The sequence below is a fragment of the Erythrolamprus reginae genome, chromosome 2, assembly GCF_031021105.1.
Source record: "Erythrolamprus reginae isolate rEryReg1 chromosome 2, rEryReg1.hap1, whole genome shotgun sequence".
NCBI lineage: Eukaryota > Metazoa > Chordata > Lepidosauria > Squamata > Dipsadidae > Erythrolamprus > Erythrolamprus reginae.
The window spans coordinates 339,571,399-339,594,176 of record NC_091951.1 but is presented as its reverse complement, the minus strand read 5'-3'; the positions used below and the strand labels follow the sequence as shown (position 1 = coordinate 339,594,176).

At 41.7% G+C, this 22,778-nt stretch overlaps 1 protein-coding gene across 2 annotated transcripts in view; it reads left to right on the top strand.

Moving 5' to 3' along the window:
• Window positions 1-22,778, top strand: part of RAB27B (RAB27B, member RAS oncogene family) — a 45,617-nt gene that overhangs the window by 11,173 nt on the left and 11,666 nt on the right. For both annotated transcript variants that reach the window (XM_070743548.1, XM_070743549.1), the window contains exons 2-3: window positions 19,593-19,764; window positions 21,238-21,323. In XM_070743548.1, the coding sequence (XP_070599649.1) occupies window positions 19,612-19,764; window positions 21,238-21,323 (239 nt within the window). In that variant the 5' untranslated portion in view covers window positions 19,593-19,611. The remainder of the gene's footprint in view (window positions 1-19,592; window positions 19,765-21,237; window positions 21,324-22,778) is intronic.

The window sequence follows — 22,778 nt, the reverse complement described above, 5'->3', positions numbered from 1 at the left end:
AAGATAATGTATTCACATGGACCAGTGAGAGCTTATTTTGAGAAGCAAGAAGGAGTGACAGGAAAGAGAGACTTATGATAATCAAGAGATAAAGACTTAATGGCTTTTTACATGTTCATGTTTCAAGATTACACATAGCTTATGTTGCTTTGCATCAGTGGTTCTCAACCTTTCTAATGTCATGACTCCTTAATACAGTTCTTCATGTTCTGGTGACCCCCAACCATAAGTCTAGTGCCAATTCTCCCCAGAGAGTTTTAAGCTGATTGGCAGGAAGGTCAGAGGGACACCCCCAATGTAAACGCCTGATTGGTTGGATTGTAAAAATATGTTGCAAGGCGCCAGAATAGAAGCTTTAATTCCTAACACCAGGGGAAATTTGTCTTTTCCCATGGTCTTAGGCGACCCCTGTGAAACTGTCGTTCGACCCCCAAAGAGGTCCTGACCCCCAGGTTGAGAACCACTGCTTTACATGAATATGTACATGTACATTGGTCTTCAGAGTGCTTAAGAGGCATTTCAAAGTGACATGTTCATGGTGGGAGGGCTGTTTTAATAGAAATCATATTAATAAAATTAAATAGGAGGAGGATTGTATTTTGTTTTTACTGCATATTCCTTCTGATTTAAAATATATTCTGGTGTGCAGTGGTACCTCTGCCTACAAACGCCTCTACTTATGAACTTTTCTAGATAAGAACCAGGTGTTCAAGATTTTTTTGCCTCTTCACAAGAACCATTTTCCATTTACAAAAACTGAGCCTCCGAAAAGGAGACTTGGAAAAGTAACCGGAAAAGGCAGGGAGAAGTCTCCGTGGGGCCTCTCTAGGAATCTCCTGGGAGGAAACAGGGCCTCCACCCTACCTGTGGTTTCCCCAATCACATGCATTATTTGCTTTTACATTGATTCCTATGGGAAAAAATGCTTCTTCTTACAAACTTTTCTACTTAACAACCTGGTCATGGAACAAATAAAGTTCATAAGTAGAGGTTCCACTGTATATTGATTTTACTCATTTTGTGTAACAGTAAGTGATTTGTGTGTGTGTGTGCACATGTCCGCCTTTCAGTCAGTATTGGCTCCTAGCAAGTGCCCGAACAAGTCCCTGCAGTTTTTAAGCAATATTCCAGAAGTGGTTTGCCATTGCTTGCTTCCAAGTGTTGACAGAAAGTGACTGGCCCCAAATTACTGGCTGACTTTGTGCCTAAGGCAGGACTAGAACTCATGATCACTTGGTTTCTATCTTGGCGCTGTAACCACCACACCAAATTGGCTGTTGCTATTTGATAAATGATGTTTAGTATTGATTATTTAAATTATTACCGTGGTTAGGGATACATTATAAGTTAACATGTCTGTTTTGTCATGTAAGATAAATGTACATTTCAGATATCAACAAATGGGGGGGAGAGTACATTTTATATAAAAAACATTTCTGTGGTTAGAAGCAACACTGTAATCAGCAGAAGGTGGAACATACAAAACAATGTCGTCTGGCAGGACCCAGGGGAAGAGCCTTCTCTGTGGCGGCCCCGACCCTCTGGAATCAACTTCCCCGGAGATTAGGATTGCCCCCACCCTCCTTGCCTTTTGCAAACTCCTTAAAACCCACCTCTGTCGCCAGGCATGGAGAAATTGATTCCCCTGGGCCGTTACCGCTTTATGTTTGGTTTGTATGAGATGTATGATTGTTTTTTATATTAAGGGTTTTTAATTGTTTTAACCATTGGATTTGTACTGTTTTGTTGTTGTGAGCCATTCCGAGTCTCTGGAGAGGGGCAGCATACAAATTTAATTAATAATAATAATAATAATAACAACAACAACAATAATAATAATAATGCAAAGAACTGGTGGGATCATAAGCCCGAAGAAGTGGTCGAAAACGAGCATGCAAAACTACTGTGGGACTTCCGACTTCAGACTGACTGAATTCTGAAGCAGAACACACCAGACATTGTGATCGTGGAGAAAAAGAAAGTATGGATCATCGACATCACAATCCCAGGAGACAGCAGAATTGAGGAGAAGCAGCTAGAGAAATTAGTGAAATAGGAAGATCTAAAAATCGAGCTGCAACGACTCTGGCATAAGCCCGTGAAAGTGGTCCCTTGGCACGCTGGGTGCAGTACCAAAGGATCTCAGCGGACATTTGAAAACCATTGGAATTGACAAAATCTCCATCTGTCAATTGCAAAAGGCCGCTTTACTGGGATCGACAAACATAATTCGCCACTACATCACGCAGTCCTAGATGCTGGGGAAGCACCCGACTGGTGATGAAATGCGAAATCCAGCATAGTGATCTCGTTTGCTGTGTTGTACTGACATAATAATAATAATAGTAATAATAATAATATAATAATAATAATAATAATAATAATAATAATAATAATAATAATAATAATACATTTTTCTAAAGTGGATAGATTTTATAATTTCCTTTTTGTTTTTCTAACTAACTGGGAAAGAGTCAAAGAGGTTTTTGGGTTCATTTAGGAGGCCCCTGTAGCAAAACAAGATACCTAAGAGAGGGAAATACTGTAATATTGACGACTCAAAGTCAGTTGGGAAGCCAGAATCATTCAATATTACTAACTTAACAAGTGCAGTGAATCACTTAACAACTGTGGCAGAAAAGGTTGTAAAATGGGGCAAAATTCCCTTAACAACTGCATTGCTTAGCAACAGAATTTTTTGTGGTCCTACGTTGAGAATTACCTGTGCGTTTGGCTCCTGCATGGCACTGGAGGACATGGGTTGCAAGCCTGGTAGGAGTTGCCTTGTCTTCTGCTTGTGGTTACCTTGACCCCAACTTAATTGCTTCACTTCAATTGAATCAGATTTCTCTGTAAAGGAAAAATAAAAATTCCTAGGGTTTAAAGTAGCTCTAGAACAGTGATTTTCAACCTTTTTTGAGCCGCGGCACACTTTTTACATTTACAAAATCCTGGGGCACACCACCAACCAAAATGACACAAATCTAATAAATAAATAAATAAATAAATAAATAAATACATACATACATACATACATACATACATACATACATACATACATACATACATACATAACCCCCTCATATATATAATCCCATGTAACATCCCCTTATAAATACAGTCAATCATCAATCATCCCTCCTGAAATTTATACCGCTATCTCATTTATGGGTACTTCTCCTGTCTTTCCCCCTTTTCTCTCTCATGTTTCTCATTTCTCTCTCTTCCTCCCTTTTTCCCTCATTCCTTCTCCCTTTCACTTCTCCTCTTTTTCCATCCCTGTCTCTCTCCCCCCCTTATGTGTGTGTATGTATACACACTCCAACCATTTCCAAAACCAGGTGAGGGCTGGGGTTTAATTCTCTTTTATTCTTTTCAAAAACAGGTGAGGGCTGGGGTTTTTTTCTTATTATTTGGGTGCTTTTTACCATATGCTTCAAGAATCACCTCTCTCTCTCTTTTGTTTCTCCTCTCATTCTCTGCCTCAATCATTTTCTCATTTCTCCTCCCCTTTTTGTTCTCATTTCTCTCTCTCTCTCCTTTCCTCTTCCTGTCTCTCTTGCTATCTTTTTTTCTCTCTCTCTCTTGCTTTCTTTCAGTATCTCTTGCTATCTCTTTTTCTCTCTTGCTTTTCTTCTCTCGTGCTTTTTCTTGTTCTTTCTCTCTCTCTGTTGCTCTCTCTCATTCTCTTATTTTCTCTCTCTCTCTCTTTTCTTTCTCTCTCTCTTAGTCTCTCTCTCTCTTGTTCTCTCTTATTTTCTTTCTCTCTCTTTCATGCTTTCTCTCTCTTGTTCTTTATCACTCTCTCTCTCTCTGTTGCTCTCTCTCGTTCTCTCTCTTCCTTTCTTCTCTGTGGAGGCCAGCGAAGGTTTCCCTTAGTTTGAATGTTCCGAGCAAGCAGCCCCTTTACTGACAGCCCGGGACAGGACTGTGAGAGGGGTGGGCGTTCCCACAGCGCTTGGAGCGGCTAGCGGCCGGATCGCCAGCGCCGCTGCAGCCACCGCTGTGGAAGAAGCCGCACCCCAAAAAAGCCGGAGAGAAGGAAGGATCGGGCGGGCAGGGACAGCCACAAGTGGAAGCCTCAGCCCTGGAGCCCCCTCGCGCCCATGGCTTCTCGTCGATGTCTCTGCCTGCCCGATCCGCTGGAGTGCTAATAGCAGCGGCGGGCAGGAGCCCCCCCCGCTATTCCCGCCGCCGCCACCGCTATTAGCACTCCCGCGGATCGGGCAGGCAGAGGCATCGATGAGAAGCCATGGGTGCGAGGGGGCTCCAGGGGTGAGGCTTCCACTTGCAGCCCCCCCCCTATTCCCGCCGCCGCCGCTATTAGCACTCCCGATGCCATTGCCACCGTGGGGAGGCAGGGGCAGCCGCGGCTCCCTTTACTCCTACTGCCGCACCTCCCTGCCCCTGCCTCCCCACGGTGCCTCCGGCCAAACGCGCCTCTGGCTTCTCCGCCCTGCCCCATTGCCCGCCCACTCTCCTCCGCCGCCGCCTCCTGCCTTGGGGCGAGGAGTCCGGGACTGTGTGGCTTTGCGCCATGAAGAGAAAACGGCAGCAGGGAAAAGTCGGCCGTTTTCTCTTCATGGCGCAAAGCCACACAGTCACGGACTCCCAGCCAAACGCGCCCCTGGCTTCTCCCCCCTGCCCCATTGCCCGCCCGATCCGCCCACTCTCCTCCGCCGCCTCTCGCCGCGGCACACCTGACGGTGTGTCGCGGCACACCAGTGTGCCGCGGCACACCGGTTGGGAAACGCTGCTCTAGAAGGACAGCCATGATCTGAAATGATTATATTCTGCCTTCAAAAAAGCAGCATTTTACTTATGGTAGTTGCTCAGCTTGTGTCCTGCATTTTGTTCATACTTCACTATCCTTTTTGTCTATAACAATAATCCAGTGGAATAGCTGGGTACAGAGAGAGAACCTCTGGCCCCAAATCACACAGGGAGTTCCCCAGCTGAGTATTATTTAGAAACATAGAAACATAGAAGATTGACAGCAAAAAAAGACCTCATGGTCCATCTAGTCTGCCCTTATACTATTTCCTGTATTTTACCTGAGGATGGATCTATGTTTATCCCTGGCATGTTTAAATTCAGTTACTGTGGATTTACCAACCACGTCTGCTGGAAGTAAAATAATATTTTCTCTTGTTGCTTCTGATCTTTTCCCCAACTAACCTCAGATTGGGACCCCTTGTTCTTGTGTTTAGTTTCCTGTTAATTCATCTTCTATGTTTCTATGTTTCTATTCTGAAACAAACTGAATATCTATACCTGTTGAATCTTTAAGAAAAGATCAACGTGTCTCAAAAGTGAAGGGTCTCTGCTTCATCTGAATTGCAACAATCACTCCAAAGAAGTGGAAATGTCATCTCCTTGATGCTGAGGCCCAGCTGCTTGGGGCATTAATTGACATCATGTGCATTTTGGATTCTGACATTAAGCATATTGAGAACTAGTGTAGTTCTTGATTGGACATTATCTAAGCTCCTGATACTAAGGAACTATTAGCCAATAATCTAGATAGGAAGTTCCAGAATTGTCAACTATAGCAACCAAATGGTCCTTGGCCTAGAATCATTGTAGCTGGTGGACTCAGTCAAAGTTATCTGAAATGGCTTCAACTCACTGAGACTGAATGAATATCTACCGACAAGATTGAATGTGGAGTACTGTCAGCCTATTTACAGGTTCCATCAGTCTCATTTTGGATTTGTTTCACCAAATGCATACCAGTCTACCAATGACTCAGTGTATTAGGACTCAGGCTCCATTAACTGGATCTTATGTGGCCATCATCCTGGCAGTATTCTAGCATCTGTATTGCTATAATTGGCTTTATGGTAAGAAGAAAGAGGGCTTAGTATTATCGATAATATTGAATTCAAGATAGAAGTCCCAGTTTTTTCTCTTTGTGTAGTGCTTAAGGTTTTGGACCACTGGCAGAGAAATTCAGGTGTCTACTTTCACATATGGAAACTCCCTGGGCAACTTTGGGCCTTCTCAGACCAACCTATATCAAATTGTTGTGGGGATAAATAGAAACGCTTTGTACAGCACTTTGAATTTATTATTATTATTATTATTATTATTATTATTATTATTATTATCACAAAAAACAGTAATATACAGCAAACGAGATTTATATGCTGGATTTCGTATCACAATATCATAAGTCGAACACTTCCCAAGCGCATAGGACTGTGTTTATTATTATTGTTGTTGTTGTTGTTGTTATTATTATTATTATTATTATTATTTATTGGATTTGTATGCCACCCCTCTCCGCAGACTCGGGGCGGCTAACAACAGCAGTAAAACAGTACAACAAAATCCAATACTAAAAAAAAAGTTTAAACCCATTATATAAAAACCAATCATACATACAAACATACCATACATAAAATTGTGAAGGTCTAGGGGGAAAGTGTATCTTAGTTTCCCCATGCCTGGCGGCAGAGGTGGGTTTTAAGCAGCTTACGAAAGGCAAGGAGGGTGGGGGCAATTCTAATCTCTGGGGGGAGTTGGTTCCAGAGGGTCAGGGCCGCCACAGAGAAGGCTCTTCCTCTGGGTCCCGCCAAGCGACATTGTTTGGTTGACATTGTTGTTTGTTGTTGTTATTGTTATTATTGAGAAATGTTGAATTCCTGCCATAGTTATATATCATATAATTTATTATTGTCTGGAAAGACATTGGGAATGTCCTGTAAATTCTATCTGCTGTTCTTGGATCTTTGAATAGGGAAAGCGGAAACTGGCATATTTATCGACTTCTATCTTTATGATTGCTTGAAGACATAGAAGATTATAGTTGTGTGTTACTTGTATATAAATCACATTATAATTTCCACTCTTGAAAAATTAAAAGGAAGGGGGTTAAAATTTGTATTCACAGAAATGAATAAATTGCATTTTGATAACCGAAAGCAAATTTAAGATTTTGTAGTGAATGTTCTATTTGTTCTACGTAACATCTGCAATCAACGAGTTTCTCGGTCATAAAGTAGATAACTTATATTTGCTTGTTCCATTGTTATACTGTTTTTATTATTGTTGTGAGCCGCCCAGAGTCTTCGGAGAGGGGCGGCATACAAATCTAATAAATTGAATTGAATTTCTAAGTGCTATAATTGGCTTAATCTGTAACCACTCACCCAATTAATTCAATCAATCTAAATTCAATTCGGATTGATTAGAAAAAGTGTCGTATTTTTTGTCTAACTTTGCCTCAAGAGGAGCTGGCCAATAATGGCTTAAACACATTCTGTGGGGAAAGAGGTTTGTCAGCAAGATGAATGAAAGATGGAGCTGTCATGGCAGAAATGATGAAATAAAGCATTTCCACCGATCCTTGGCAGAGTGGAAATGCTTTATTTGCTTATTAAATTTATACAACGCTTGTCTCACTACCAAGTGATTCTGGATGGCATGTAAATGTTGGAACTCCTATTTCTTAAAAGGAAATAATGAATAGTCCAGTCAATGAAGCAGTGGAAGTGATGTGCCGTTGCCTGGAGGCTGTTGGGTCCTGGATGGGTGTCAACAAACTCAAACTCAACCCAGACAAGACGTGGGTCTTGCCTCCCAAGGACAATTCCATCTGTCTGTCCATTACCCTGGGGGGGGGGGGTAACTACTGACCCCCTCAGAGAGGGTTTGCAACTTGGGTGTCCTCCTCGATCCACAGCTGACATTGCAACATCATCTTTCGGCTGTGGCGAGGAGGGCGTTTGCCCAGGTTCGCCTGGTGCACCAGTTGCGGCCCTATTTGGACAGGGAGTCATTGCTCACAGTCACTCATGCCCTCATCACCTCGAGGTTCGATTACTGCAATGCTCTCTACATGGGGCTACCTCTGAAAAGTGTTCGGAAACTTCAGATCGTGCAGAACGCAGCCGCGAGAGCCATCGTGGGGCTTCCAAGATCCGCCCACGTTTCTTCAACACTCCGTGGCTTGCATTGGCTGCCGATCAGTTTCTGGTCACAATTCAAAGTGTTGGTCATGACCTTTAAAGCCCTACATGGCATTGGACCAGATTACCTCCGGAACCGCCTGCTACCGCACGAATCCCAGCGACCGATAAGGTCCCACAGAGTTGGCCTTCTCCAGGTCCTGTCGACTAAACAATGTCGTTTGGTGGGCCCCAGGGGAAGAGCTTTCTCTGTGGTGGCCCCGGCCCTCTGGAACCAACTCCCCCCGGAGATTAGAACTGCCCCCACCCTCCCTGTCTTTCGTAAACTACTCAAGACTCATTTATACTGCCAGGCATGGGGGAGTTGAGATAGCTCTTCCCCCTAGGCCATTACAAATTATGCATGGTATGTTTGTGTGTATGTTTGGTTTTATAATAGGGGCTTTTAGTTGTTTTTTTATTTTTGGATTGTACATGTTGTGTTTATTATTGTTGTTAGCCGCCCCGAGTCTGCGGAGAGGGGCGGCATACAAATCCAATAAATTATTATTATTATTATTATTAATCAGTAAGCATCTGCGGGATCTAAGAATTTTCTCTTCAGTATCCATTGTAAACTGGGAATATGGATGCCAAACTGCCAGCATCTATATTAGTGTTTACATTTGTAGAAGTCCAATAACAGGTGGACCCAAAGTAAAGAGCGAGTAAGAAACAGCTTTGGAGGAAATGGGCTAATCGAGGAAGTTAAGGGAGGAAGAGATAAAAGCTTCAGCAGTTGCCAGAAAAGGGTTTAAGGAAACAAATGCTTTATTCCTTTCGAAAGCTTTGTGTAATGTCACTGTGTAAGCCACAATCTTTCATTTGGGTGGGACATCAGTCTAGAATTTCTCCAACTACTTTTCACAGAATCGTTTTTAAAAAAAATGTAAACTAACATCTCAACGCAGAAAGCAAAACAAAAAACCAGTCCTTAAAAAAACCGAATGACATTTCTGGCTTGTGGAAAAATACACCTCATGAAATGTTATGGTTGAAAGCCTATAGGGAAAGAGATGTTTCTTGGTAGCTTAGAGCAGTGGTCTCCAAACCAGGGAATTTGAACTTGGCTGGGGAATTCTGGGAGCCAAAGTCCACGAGTCTTAAAGTTGACAAGTTTGGGAGACCCATGGCTTAAAGCAGCGGTTCTCAACCTTTCTAATACCGCGACCCCTTAATACAGTTCTTCATGTTGTGTTGACTCCCAAGCAATTCTCCCAACAGAGCTTTAAGATGACTGGCAGGAAGGTCAGAGGGACACCCCCACCTAATTGGTTGGATTGTAAAAATATGTTTCAAGGCGCCAGAGTAGAAGCTTTAGTTCCTAACACCATGGGAAAGTTGTCTTTTTCCATGGTGTTAGGCAACTCCTGTGGTTGAGAACTGCATGCTTAAAGGAAGAGCTGTCTGGGGAAATAGAGGTATTTCATCAGGTGTAGGTTTTCACAAATGCCTCTTATATACCATATTTTTCAGAGTATGAGATGCTCCGGAATATAAGACTCACCTTAGACTTCCTCCTTTTGGGGAGGTGCAACAAGGGGAAAAAAATCTGCCTCTGTCTCCCAGCAATTGGCCTCCCACCAAACAACAAACAGTACAAATGATACACACTTTTTGCTGTGTATTTCTGGGCATGTGCATCTGACCCATAGAAATAGGAAAGAATTGGGGAAATGTACATTGGCATTTTGAGAACTGAAATCCATGTTTTCATTGTCCAGTTAAAAATACTGGAGACAGCAGAGTTTGCTCATTGGCATTTGGTTTGAATTATAGATTCACAGAATTTGACAGCTCCAGGGTATGTAAAAAATAGAAATAGAATCCCATAGCTGGCTTTCTTGGTGGAAAGTTGCCAACACGGATGCCCAACTGAGTCTGCTTATGGAAGAAACACTGAGCTTTCCTCTTTGGCACAAAAAAAGAAATAAATAGGGAAGAAATGCTTGTTTGTCAATGCACAGAGATTCTATTGTTCATATGGCAGATCCCATGCTTGTCCGCATTACCTCTCGGGTGGGGCCGAAAGGGAGCAAGAACGCAGAGCATATTCCTTTCATTTAATTCTCATATGGATCTACCATATGGCTCTGCCATATGAACAATAGAAACTCTATTGTAGACAAATATTTACTTACTTACTTACTTACTTACTTACTTACTTACTTACTTACTTACTTACTTACTTACTTACTTACTTACTTACTTACTTATTTAGTCAGCCCAATACACAATGAAGGTTTTAGTGGGTATATATCTATATGGGTATATATCTATATACAATACAGTACATGTAAAATACATGATGAAGGTTATAGAGGAGATACTCATAGTAAAATATATCTAAGAAATAATAGAAAAGAAGATATAGTAATAGAACATATCAATGAAAGAATAGAAGAAGAGATATAGGAATAGAAGAAAGGTATAGGAGATATAGGAGAGCAATAGGACAGGGGACGGAAGGCACTCTAGTGCACTTGTACTCGCCCCTTACTGACCTCTTAGGAATCTGGATAGGTCAACCGTAGATAATCTAAGGGTAAAGTGTTGGGGGTTTGGGGATGACACTATGGAGTCCGGTAATGAGTTCCACGCTTCGACAACTCGGTTACTGAAGTCATATTTTTTACAGTCAAGTTTGGAGCGGTTAATATTAAGTTTAAATCTGTTGTGTGCTCTTGTGTTGTTGTGGTTGAAGCTGAAGTAGTCGCCGACAGGCAGGACATTGTAGCATATGCATATAACTGCCCGGTGTGATAGGTTTGAGTAGATTAACTGACCAGCCCAAGTCATCTAGTGAGATTCCATGGCTGACTCCATAACCGTAATCTCCATAACCACTACACTGTACTGTTGCAGATGAATCTTAGTTTCACAAGGTATTTGGTGAAGAAAGCTATTTCTCAGTTCCAAATCAGGTAAATTAGAACTTACTTTTTATTTATTAGGAATTTTCTTTTTTCTTTTTCTTTTTTTAAAGAAATATTAAACTAACCCATACCCACTTCCAGTTCTTCAAGTCAATTAAGAACTAATACAAGTTGTCCTCAACCATAACTTAGTGACTGTTCACTAAAAATGGGACTTAACAATCTGTTCTGATATCCACCCCCACCTGCAGTTACATAAGTCTGTAAAATGTCAAAGGCTTCTGATGGTCCTAGATGAGACATGAGCAAGAAAGTATTGTATAAATTTTCCCAGAAAAAAACTGCGTGTATAAATCTAGTTTAATTCTAGATTCAAATGAGTTTTCCTTCATTTATTTATTTATTCATTCATTCATTCATTTGATTTTTATGCCGTCCTTCTCAGACTCAGGACGGCTTACAACATGTTAGCAATATCACTTTTTAACAGAGCCGGCATATTGCCCCCACAATCCGGGTCCTCATATTACCCACCTCGGAAGGATGGAAGGCTGAGTCAACCTTGAGCCGGGAGTGAGATTTGAACCGCTGATCTACAGAACTACAGTCAGCTTTATGAAAAAATGGCTACCATTTTAGTAGAATTTCCACCTGGATCCAATTCTTGTTCTCATTTCGTATCTCAACATTTGCTCACCAAAACTATCCTACTTACACAGAATCTTGGGGGAATAACTGAGTTACTCATGACCTGCAGATTTTAGGAGAAACTTTTTATTATCAACAAAAACATGTTACACGTGTAGAATATAGTTTGTTGGCTATAAAAAATTAACTTCTTTGGATATGGCCCCAGGAAGGGCCGAGAGGTAAAAAGGAAACAGCATGCTCCCTGCCATATTTGGGTATTCCAGGGTGATTCGACTGAAAAAAACATATAACTCTTCCCTGGTACAAGCTGAGAGGAAGAGAACCTGTGGTCTAGAGGTTGAAGCTACCGGTACTACCTTATGGGAAGATTTCCCAGGTTCAAATCTCAGTAAGGATATGGTTAGCTGATTAGAGCAAAATAGCTTGATATAGATCTATACTAGTCTTTAGTATAACTGAATAAACTAATCTCTTTTCCAAAGACTGAAGAAAGAAAACCTACCCCTTTGCCTAATACAACATTTGACATTTGGGAGGATTCTGCCAAATTCTGATGGGACAATAGAGAAATTAATGTGAAACATATCAACTGAGATCTTCATTGTGATCTTCATTGCGTATCTTGACTTGGTTATAGAAAACCAAGGATTTTTACAAGGGATCCTGCTGAATCTTCAAGTTTGAAATCTTCCTATATTTTCCAACTGTATCTCCTTTCTTTGAACTAAACAATTATGAAGGAAAGTTACTGCAGAATGCTATAAGATTGGCAGTGCTCATAATTGCTAATTTCAAAACATCTCTACACTCCTAATGCAAATCAATTTTTGAATGCAAAATATGTAACATAACATTTAAAATACCTTCAGTGAGTTAAACTTGTAATTCTATTTATCAGGCAGCTGGTAAATGCTGCTTTGAAACAGAGCAAGTGTGAACAGAACTTTTTGTATAATCACTAGTGTGATTATGTTTTCATAAACTGTGTTTGCTCATATGGAATGTGTTAGAGCAAAAAAGGAGTATTTCATTGCTTGTTACCTAATCTTCATGCTAAATTTAATTCTTTATCTACTTTTTCTTTTGCTAAGTAGAACCAGAGAAGCAAATGAAGTTCCAGATGCCACAATAACAGAAATGCATTTACTGAATTACCAGGTAGTCTTCATTTATAACCATAATTGTGCCTGGAATTATGGTCATAAGTCATGGTAATCATTAAGCAAATCACCATGTGACCATGCATGTGGCATGTCACATGCTAAATAATAATAATAATAATAATAATAATAATAATAATAATAATAATAATTATTATTATTAATAATAATAATAATAATTGGATTTGTATGCCGCCCCTCTCCGCAGACTCGGGGCAGCTAACAACAATGATAAAAAACAACATGTAACAATCCAATTTAATAAAACAACTAAAAACCCTTATTATAAAAACCAAACATACACACAAACATACCATACCTAACTTGTAATGGCCTAGGGGAAGGAATATGAAATGAGCCGGGGTGGCGCAGCAGGTAGAGTGCTGTACTGCAGGCCACTGAAGCTGACTTGTAGATCTGAAGATCAGCGGTTCAAATCTAATCACCGGCTCAAGGTTGACTCAGCCTTCCATCCTTCCGAGGTGGGTAAAATGAGGACCCGGATTGTGGGGGCAATAGCCTAGCTCTGTTAAAAAAGTGCTATTGCTAACATGTTGTAAGCCGCCCTGAGTCTAAGGAGAAGGGCGGCATAAAAATCGAATAAATAAAATAAATAAATAAATAAATAAAATATCCTAACTCCCCCATGCCTGGCGACAAAGGTGGGTCTTGAGTAATTTGCGAAAGACAAGGAGGCTGGGGGCCTTTCTAATCTCTGGGGGGAGTTGATTCCAGAATGGTGGTTAAGTGAATGGCATGGTCATCAAACAGGGTGTCCAGCAAACCTGGAAAATTATTATCAGGGAATTATCAGGGAAATCAGCGGTTTGGGAAATTTCAGGGAAATATCAGGACATTTGTGAAAGAAATGGAATAAATCAGGGCCAAAACCCAAACTGTATCAAAATGTTTAAAAGTCAGGGGGGGAAATCATTTAAAAAAATGGATCATGCTGCCTGGCAGAGTCAAGCAAAAATTAGCATAACTGTGACAACAACTTGCTTCCTCAGCTACCGATATTTCTCCACGGCTTAGCCGTTTGGTATGACATCATCTACAACTGTGCCTTAATTAGACCGCAAGTTACAGGGAAATGTCAGGGAAATATCAGGGAATTTCAAAATGCTTTCCCCCTGGGACCCCTATTAAATGAATCCATCAAATGGGTGCCTTTTGCTGGCAACCAGAAACTGGCAACTTGTTTTAAAATCACAGTCCTTGGGCCATGAGATGCTGCCAACAATGTCAATGCAAAGTGATTTGCCAAGCACCGAAAATACAGTCGTGTGAACATGTGTGTGTGTTCATATGTACGTGCGCTGTTGTCAGAACTCCAGAGCTAGATATGTACCTGGGGGGTGGGGATCTTACATAAGTTTGAACGATTGCTAAGCAACTAGTCATTAAGAGAAGACCACATAATTCCAAAACAAAAGGAGCCAGGGTGGTGCAGCAAGTAGAGTGCTGTACTGCAGGCACCGAAGCTGACTGTAGATCTGTAGGTCAGCAGTTCAAATCTCATCATTGGCTCAAGGTTGACCCAGCCTTACATCCTTCCGAGGTGGGTAAAATGAGGACCCGGATGGTGGGGGCAATATGCTGACTCTGTTAAAAAGTGCTATTGCTAACATGTTGTAAGCCTCCCTGAGTCTAAGGAGAAGGGTGGCATAAAAATCGAATAAATAAATAAAATAAATAAATAAATAAATAAACACTGAGCTCTGAAATAGCGAAGAGACAATGGTTCCCCTCCGCAGAAATTGTAGAGTGGTCAATAGGTCTTTATGGCTTTGTAATTTTAAACTGAAAGAAGTTAGTTGATTAAAGGTAACAGGGCCTGAAGGCCAATGGTGTGAATTATTAGCTGAAGCTAATCAGGCAGTATGATGAAGTCTCACTCAGCCGCATGAAGAAGTAAGATAATAAAATCTCGAGTAATTGACTTGGAGCTTTCAAAGCAAGTTAAATGTAATTTCTATCTTTGCTTAGGGAGACCGCAGAGTTACAGACAGAGTTAGCCACCCCGAGTCTACGGAGAGGGGCGGCATACAAATCCAATAAATTATTATTATTAAATTATTATTAGCCTAAGGCAGGGGTATCAAACTTACAGCTCATAGCCCGGATGTGTCATGTGCTGGCCACGGATTCCCCCTCCCACCATTTTAGTAAAGGGGGGAAAGTTGCGATACGTCACATGATGAAAACATGACTCTCTGAGTTTGACGCCCCTGGTTAAAGGTGTCAGGCCCAAGCCATCATTTTGAGTTAGAGACTTTGACCTGCCACTAGTAGAAAAGTACTGTGGGAATTGGGGAGGGGTGGTTGCATGAGAGGGAAGCAGTGGAAGTGATGTGCCGGTGTTTGGAGGCTGTTGGGGCCTGGATGGGTGTCAACATACTCAAACTCAACCCTGATAAGACGGAGTGGCTGTGGGTTCTGCCTCCCAAGGACAATTCCATCTGTCCATCCATCACCCTGGGGGGGAGGGAATTATTGACCCCCTCGGAGAGGGTCCGGAACTTGGGCGTCCTCCTCGATCCACAGCTTACATTAGAGAAATATGTTTCAGCTGTGGCGAGGGGGGCGTTTGCCCAGGTTCGCCTGGTGCACCAGTTGTGGCCCTATTTGGACCGGGAGTCACTGCTCACAGTCACTCATGCCCTTATCACCTCAAGGCTCGACTACTGTAAGGCTCTCTACATGGGGCTACCTTTGAAGAGTTTTCAGAAACTTCAGATCGTGCAGAATGCAGCTGCAAGAGCAATCAGGGGCTTTCCCAAAAATGCCCATGTAACACCAACACTCTGCAGTCTGCATTGGTTGCCAATCAGTTTCTGGTCACAATTCAAAGTGTTGGTCATCACCTATAAAGCCCTTCATGGCACCAGACCAGGGTATCTACAAGACCGCCTTCTGCCGCATGAATCCCAGCGACCGGTTAGGTCCCACAGAGTGGGCCTTCTCCAGGTCCCGTCAACAAAACAATGTCCTTTAGTGGGGCCCAGGGGAAGAGCCTTCTCTGTGACGACCCCGGCCCTCTGGAACCAACTCTCCCGGGAAATTAGAATTGCCCCCACCCTCCTCGCCTTTCATAAGCTCCTTAAAACCCACCTCTGCCATCAGGCATGGGAGAACTGGGATATTCTTTCCCCCTAAGCCTTTACAATTTATTCATGGTATGTTTGTTTGTATGTATGTTTGGTTTTACAATAAGGGTTTTTTAGTTGTTTTAGTATTGGATTTACATGCTGTTTTTTATTACTGTTGTTAGCCGCCCCGAGTCTACGGAGAGGGGCGGCATACAAATCCAATAAATAAATAGGTAGGTAGGTAGGTAGGTAGGTAGGTAGGTAGATAGATAGATAGATAGATAGATAGATAGATAGATAGATAGATAGATAGATAGATAGATAGATAGATAAATAGATAGATACTAGCCACCACAAATTCTGCCAAGGTCATCTTTTGTTCAGCACCAGCTGGACGTACAGGGGAGGATAGTGGACGTTGAAAGAACCGGAGTGGTCCATGTGATGAACTTGTAGGTGTGAGGACAAGGGATGAAACTTAACCTGGGTGGAGATCTGTAGGAAAAATTAGTATCGGGATGACTGTAGTTCGTAAACAAAGTGGCTCTGTCAATACATTGGAACTTGGAAGGTTTAGCCAAGGTTTGGACTCTGATTTATTTCTCAGATGTTATTCGGAATGCAGACATCAGGTTTGTTTTAAAATGTGGATAAGCATGCTGAGCTGGAGTTGCAGTTTCAACCGATCTGGAAATGTCAGGTTGTGAAAAGTTGGCCTAGAAGCCCTTTAGACTATATGATATCCTGCTATAATTGCCATCCCCTTTCCTTCATTCTCCATGCTTCTGTTGCTCAAAAATTGTAGGGTACTTTTAAGAGTTGGAAATCCTGGTTTCTCTGTAACAATTGGCAGCCTTCTGTCTTCTCTTCAAAGGGACATAAAGTTGGAAGGTATGTTGGAGGTCAACAGGTTGAACGGTCTGCTTAGTGCAGGATCTCCTAGAACAGGTGTGTCAAACTCGTGGCCCACGGGCCAGATGCGTCATACGCTGACCATGCCCGGTTTAGCAAATGGGGGAAAGTCCCAATACGTCACATGATGCTCCCATGATGATTTGAGTTTGACACCCCTTTCCTTGAGCATCTAATAGATAACCATCCAACCACTGATTGAAGATTTCTTTCGAAGGAGAAGTTTCCACTTCGTATGGTGGCCTGTTCTGCAAGTTCCTCCTCCTGATGTCTAAATGGAATTTCCTTCCTTGTATTTTTAACCCACTGAGTCTATCCATGCCCTCTAGGGTGAGAGAGAGTAAGTCAATTCCCTCTTCTACCTGACAACCCTCTAGATCTGTGATGGCAAACCTATGGCACACATGCCACAGGTGCCACGCAGAGCCATAACTGCTGGCATGCCAGCTGTTGCCCTAGCTCAGCTCCAGCATTCATGTGCATCCTGGCCAGTTGATTTTCAGCTTGGGCAAGGGCTCTGGGAGGGGATTTTCAGCCTCCGGGAGGCCTCTGGGGTGTTGGGGATGGTGTTTTCACCCTTCCCAGGATGCAGGGAAGCCTCTGGAGCCTGGAGAGGGTTAAAAAGGAGCCTACCAGGCCCGCCAGAAATCAGGAAACAGGCAGGGGGTTGTGTGCACATGTTGGGGGGGGGCAGAGCAACGTTGGGGGACATGCATGCATGCGGAAGGATGGGGCCTATGGAGGGCATTGAATTATGGGTTTGAGCATGCGTGTTACTATGATAGCAGGCTTGCGTGCGCTTTCGGCACTGGAGGGAAAACAAGTTTGTCATCAGTGCTCTAGATCAGTGATGGCAAACCTATGGCACTGGTGTCACAGGTGGCACGTGGAGCCATATCTGCCGGCATGCGAGCTGTTGCCCTAGCTCAGCTCTAGCATGTATGTGCATGTCAGTCAGCCAGCTGATATTTTGGCTCGCACGGAGGTTCTGGGAGGTCATTTTTGACTTCCGGGGGGATGGGGGAGGGAACTTATGCCCTTTCCAGGCTCCAGGAAAGCCTCTGGATCCTGGGGAGGGTGAAAAACGGGCCTACCAGGTCCACCAGAAGTTAGGAAATGGACTGTTTCTGGCCTCCAGAGGGCTTCCAGGGGGCAGGAGAGGCAACTTTCACCCTCCCCAGGCATTGAATTATGGGTGTGGGCACTCGTGCAAGGGTGATAGTGTGTGCCTATACATTTATGGCACCCGAGGGAAAAAAGGTTCACCATTAGTGCTCTAGATATTTGAAGATGGCTGCCCTACCATGTTTTTGAAACTGGAACTTTGGTTGAACAGATTCTTGCTTCATAATGTAAACCACCAGAAGTGGAATTGTTACCATGTTTCTTCCTGATGTGTTGTACCAAACCAGGGGGGTCGGCATGATCTTAAAAGGGTGATTCCTTGGATAATTTTTTCTTTGGATCAATAGTTAAGCAGTGAGAGTTTCTCCTAAAATCTGCACATCGTGAGTAGCTCAGTTATTTCCCCAAGACTCTGTGTAAGTAAGATAGTTTTGGTGAGCAAATGTTGAGATACGAAATGAGAACAAGAATTGGATCCAGATGGAAGTTATATTAAAAGGGTAGCCATTTTTTCATAACAGAAGGAAAACACATTTTAATCTAGAATTAAACTAGCTTTATACACGCAGGTTTTCTCTCTGGGAAAAATTATACAATGCTCTCTTGCTCATGTCTGATCTAGGACCATCAGAAGCCTTTGACATCTTACAGTTCTGTAACTGCAGGCGGGGTGGATATCAGAACTTCAAAAGCAGGTTGTAAGTCCGATTTTTAGTGAATATGTCTGAGGACTACTTATATTAATTCTTAATTGACTTTAAGAACTGGAAGTGGTATGGATTAGTTTAATATTTATTTTTTTTCTTTTTAAAAGAAAATTGCTTAATACAGTGTTTCCCAACCTTGGCAACTTGAAGATATTTGGACTTCAACTCCCCAGAATTTCCCAGCCAGCAAATGCTGGCTGGGGAATTCTGGGAGTTGAACTCCAGATATCTTCAAGTTGCCAAGGTTGGGAAACACTGGCTTAATACATAAAAAGTAAGAGCTAATTTACCTGATTGGGAACTGAGGAAATAGCTTTCTTCACCAAATACCTTGTGAAACTAGGATTCATCTGCAACAGACAATAAGCCATGTACTGGAATGGTTGTAGAGTCAGCCATGGAACTTCACTAGATGACTTAGGCTGGTTAGTTAATCTACTCAAACCTATCACATAGGGCAGGGCGGTTGTTGTAAGAATAAAATGAAAGGAAGTTCCTGCATATCTTGCCTTGAACTCCTGCAGTGAAAGCAACAAATACATCTAAAAAAAATCAATTTTAATAAATCAGTCAATCAATCAATCAATCAATCAATCAATCACATGCACTCTCAACTTAAACTATCCCACACAATTCTGGTATGGATGAAATAAAAGAAGTACTCCAGGTAGGCCATTTTCAATCCTTGAAGAAAAAGGAAAATATAAATTTAACAATGTATCTAGCCTAAACTCTAATTAAAATTTAGTACTAATATGTTTTTATCATTTTCCTTGCCTCTGAAGTCTAATTTCCTGTTGCAAAGATACCAGAATATCTAGCAGAACAATGAAAACAAATTAAATCATAAGCTGAACAAGAGTAAGAAATCCACAGTGGCAATAAAAACAGATCTCCCTTTGTGTATAAACAATTCAGGGACCATTAAAAAAAAGCCTGCCAGAAGAAATTATTCAGGAGATAGATCCTTCATCTATGCTGAAGACCGATATTCGGTCAGCGAGCCGGTAAGCAGTTGGATTCAAGGGAGATAACAGTGTGTTCCTACCAGTCCTTAATGCTAAATTCTGTTCTTTTTGTTCCTTCCTTCTAATCTTCCTTTTCTCCCGATTTGCAGGTTCATCCAGGTCAGCACTATGACTGATGGGGACTATGACTATTTGATCAAACTCCTGGCCCTCGGAGATTCTGGGGTTGGAAAGACGACTTTGCTGTATAGATACACAGACAACAAGTTCAACCCAAAGTTCATCACGACAGTGGGCATCGACTTTCGAGAAAAGCGTGTGGTGAGTTTCTTCTTTGTGTGTGTGTGAGAGAGAGGGGGGGGGGACCCACGCATCCTGGTAAACAATAAAACACAAAGACATCCCAAAAACCCCTCTCTTTATTTTAATGGCTGTGAATTATGTTCATTCCCAGCCGTAATAAGTCTCAAATAATATTAATTAATCCAGCAGAAGTCTTTGGAAGAAGGCAGATAAGCTCAAACCTTTATCATTCTTGACACTCTGTCAAAGACCTAATTAGCAAGGAGTTTTGCAAGGCCAAACAAAAACTGAATCAGTCAGAACTGAAAATACTGAGACACGGTAAACTAAGTTGCTTCTTGCAAGATCATATCCATTTGCTCCACTTTTATAGCCTGTGGGAGGGGCCAGTCATCTCCAAACCTTACTCCTGAGTAGTCCTCCTCTGTAACCATATTTAGCATCTTAGTCCATATGAAATTATCTAGATCAGGGATGTCCAACCTTGGCAACATTAAGACTTGTGGACTTCAACTCCCAGAATTCCCCAGCCAGGCATTTCTCAGTGCCTGGGGAATTCTCGGGGTGAAGGTTCACAAGTCTTAAAGTTGGACATCCCTGACCTTCAGGCTGATATGTCAGGGTAATGATAATTTAATAACTGACCAGCTGCTGTAATGCGGTAATGATGATGCAATGGTCGTAATGAGTCAGCGCGGTTATTTGATTCTTACCACTTTAAGTGACTGTATTATAAGAGAAAGCCCTCTTGGGGCTTATCTCTCTCAGTGAGTGCTTCCCTGCTGTAAATTGCTGATTGATTGTTCAACCTCTGCCTAGTACTATCATATTTTTTGCAGTGCTCCACACCTTCCATTTTTGTCCAAAATAGGCCCATTTTCATCAAAAATGGCCCTGATTTTGGCCTCCCAAACCTTCCACATGTCCCGTTTTGCCCTCCCAGGCCTCCAGAAGCACTCTGCAGGCCAAATATGGACATTTTTTTCCCAAAAATGGGACACATGGAGGGTTTGGGAAAGTGTTTTTGGGGGCTGGGAAGAATGAAAATTGGACATGCGGAGGCCAAAAACTATTTTTTTTCTTGTTTCCCTCCTCTAAATCTAGGTGCGTCTTATAGTCTGGTGCGTCTTATAGTCCGAAAAATATGCTATATTCTTTTGTAGAGATAAACCACTATTTATTATTACAAACCTCTGTGTGATATATTTGTTCCTTGGTTGTCTCACGTAGTCACATTGCATGCACTATGTCATGGTACTTCCTATATCAATATTGTAATTTTTACTGTGTTCCACTCCAATAAATGCAGGGCTGGCTGCCAAAATCAACTGTAGAATGAAATCCATAAAAAGATCACATGATGTTTAGCATCTTTTCCTGCCCTCCATTTTCAGTTTGCAAATCATGACTTCACTTTTAATTAACTTTTCAATGAATAATTGTTGCCCCTGCATTAAAATAAACAGCGAAGCTTTATTTGGTATGTTTCAGGTGTACAACAGCCAGGGTACAAGTGGTTCTTCTGGAAAAGCCTTTAAGGTCCATCTGCAGCTATGGGACACAGCTGGGCAAGAGAGGTAATATGCAAGAACTGAAGAAATGATTGGAAGGGGAAATGAACAGCATTTTTCTCTTAGATTCTGTCATTTGAACTGGGCAGGTTTTCAAGAGAGATATTTTTTTAATTATCATTTTTTACATTGTGTTGCTGCTTAAGAGGAAGTTGAAGACCTAGTTCTTATCTTGAATTATTTGGAATTTTGAATAAAAAGTGATTTGAAGCATTTTACTTGTGGGACCGCCTCCTGCCGCATGAGTCCCAGTGGCTGGCCAGGTCCCGCAAAGTCGGCCTCTTCCAGGTCCCGTCAACTAGACAATGTTGCTTGGCAGGGCCTAGGGAAAGAGCCTTCTCTGTGGGGACCCCAGCCCTCTGGAATCAGCTCCCCCCAGAGACTCACACTGACCCTACCCTCCTCGCCTTCCGCAAGGGTCTCAAGATTCATTTATGCCGCCAGGTTTGGGGCCATTAGACTCTAGCCCCCTGACCAACAAATGTAATGTATGTTTGTTGTGTGAATGGTAATGATCAATTTTTAATATTATTGGGGTTTTTAGATTAACTAGTTTTAATTTAATTGGATTAGGATGCTCACATTGTTTCTTTTATATGTTGTAAGATGCCCCAAATCCTTGGCATATAAATCCAATAAATAAATAAATAAATATAAATAAATAAATATAAATAAATGAATAAATAAATAAATAAATGAATAAATAAATAAATAAATAAATAAATAAATAAATAAATAAATAATGCTCGAAAAAAATAAAGGCAACACTTAAACAACAGAATATAACTCCAAGTGAAACAAACTTCTGTGAAATCAAATTGTCCACTTAGGAAGCAACACTGATTGACAATCAATTTCATTTGTTATCAGCACATTCAACTTTGCACAGAACAAAGTATTCAATGAGAATATTTCATTTTTTCAGATCCAGGATGTGTTATTTGAGTGTTCCTTTTATTTTTTTGAGCAGTGTATATAAATTTTGGAATGTCAGATTTCAGGAATACAATTGCTAAAAGTTGCAGAATTCTGGGTAGTGTCTGCAGTTTACACATACACATACACAATAGATGTGTGTGTGTACAAACATACTTACGTGAATGTGTATATATGTATATACACACATACAAATATACATACATTATTATTATTATTATTATTATTATTATTATTATTATTATTAATTCGATTTGTATTCCGCCCCTCTCTGAAGACTCGGAGCGGCATACAAATGTGTGTATACAGTAGAGTCTCGGTTATCCATCCTTCGATAATCCGACATTCTGGATTATCCAATGTCACGGTTGCTTGGGGGCGTGGCTGTAGGCATTTCCACAGCACCAGACATGCCTCCAAACGTGGCAGCCGCAATGGGGAAGCAAGCTGTGAGGAAGGAATTAGGCGAGAGAGCTGAGGAGCGAAGCGGGATGAGTGAGCAAGAGAACCGAGGAGAGAAGTAAG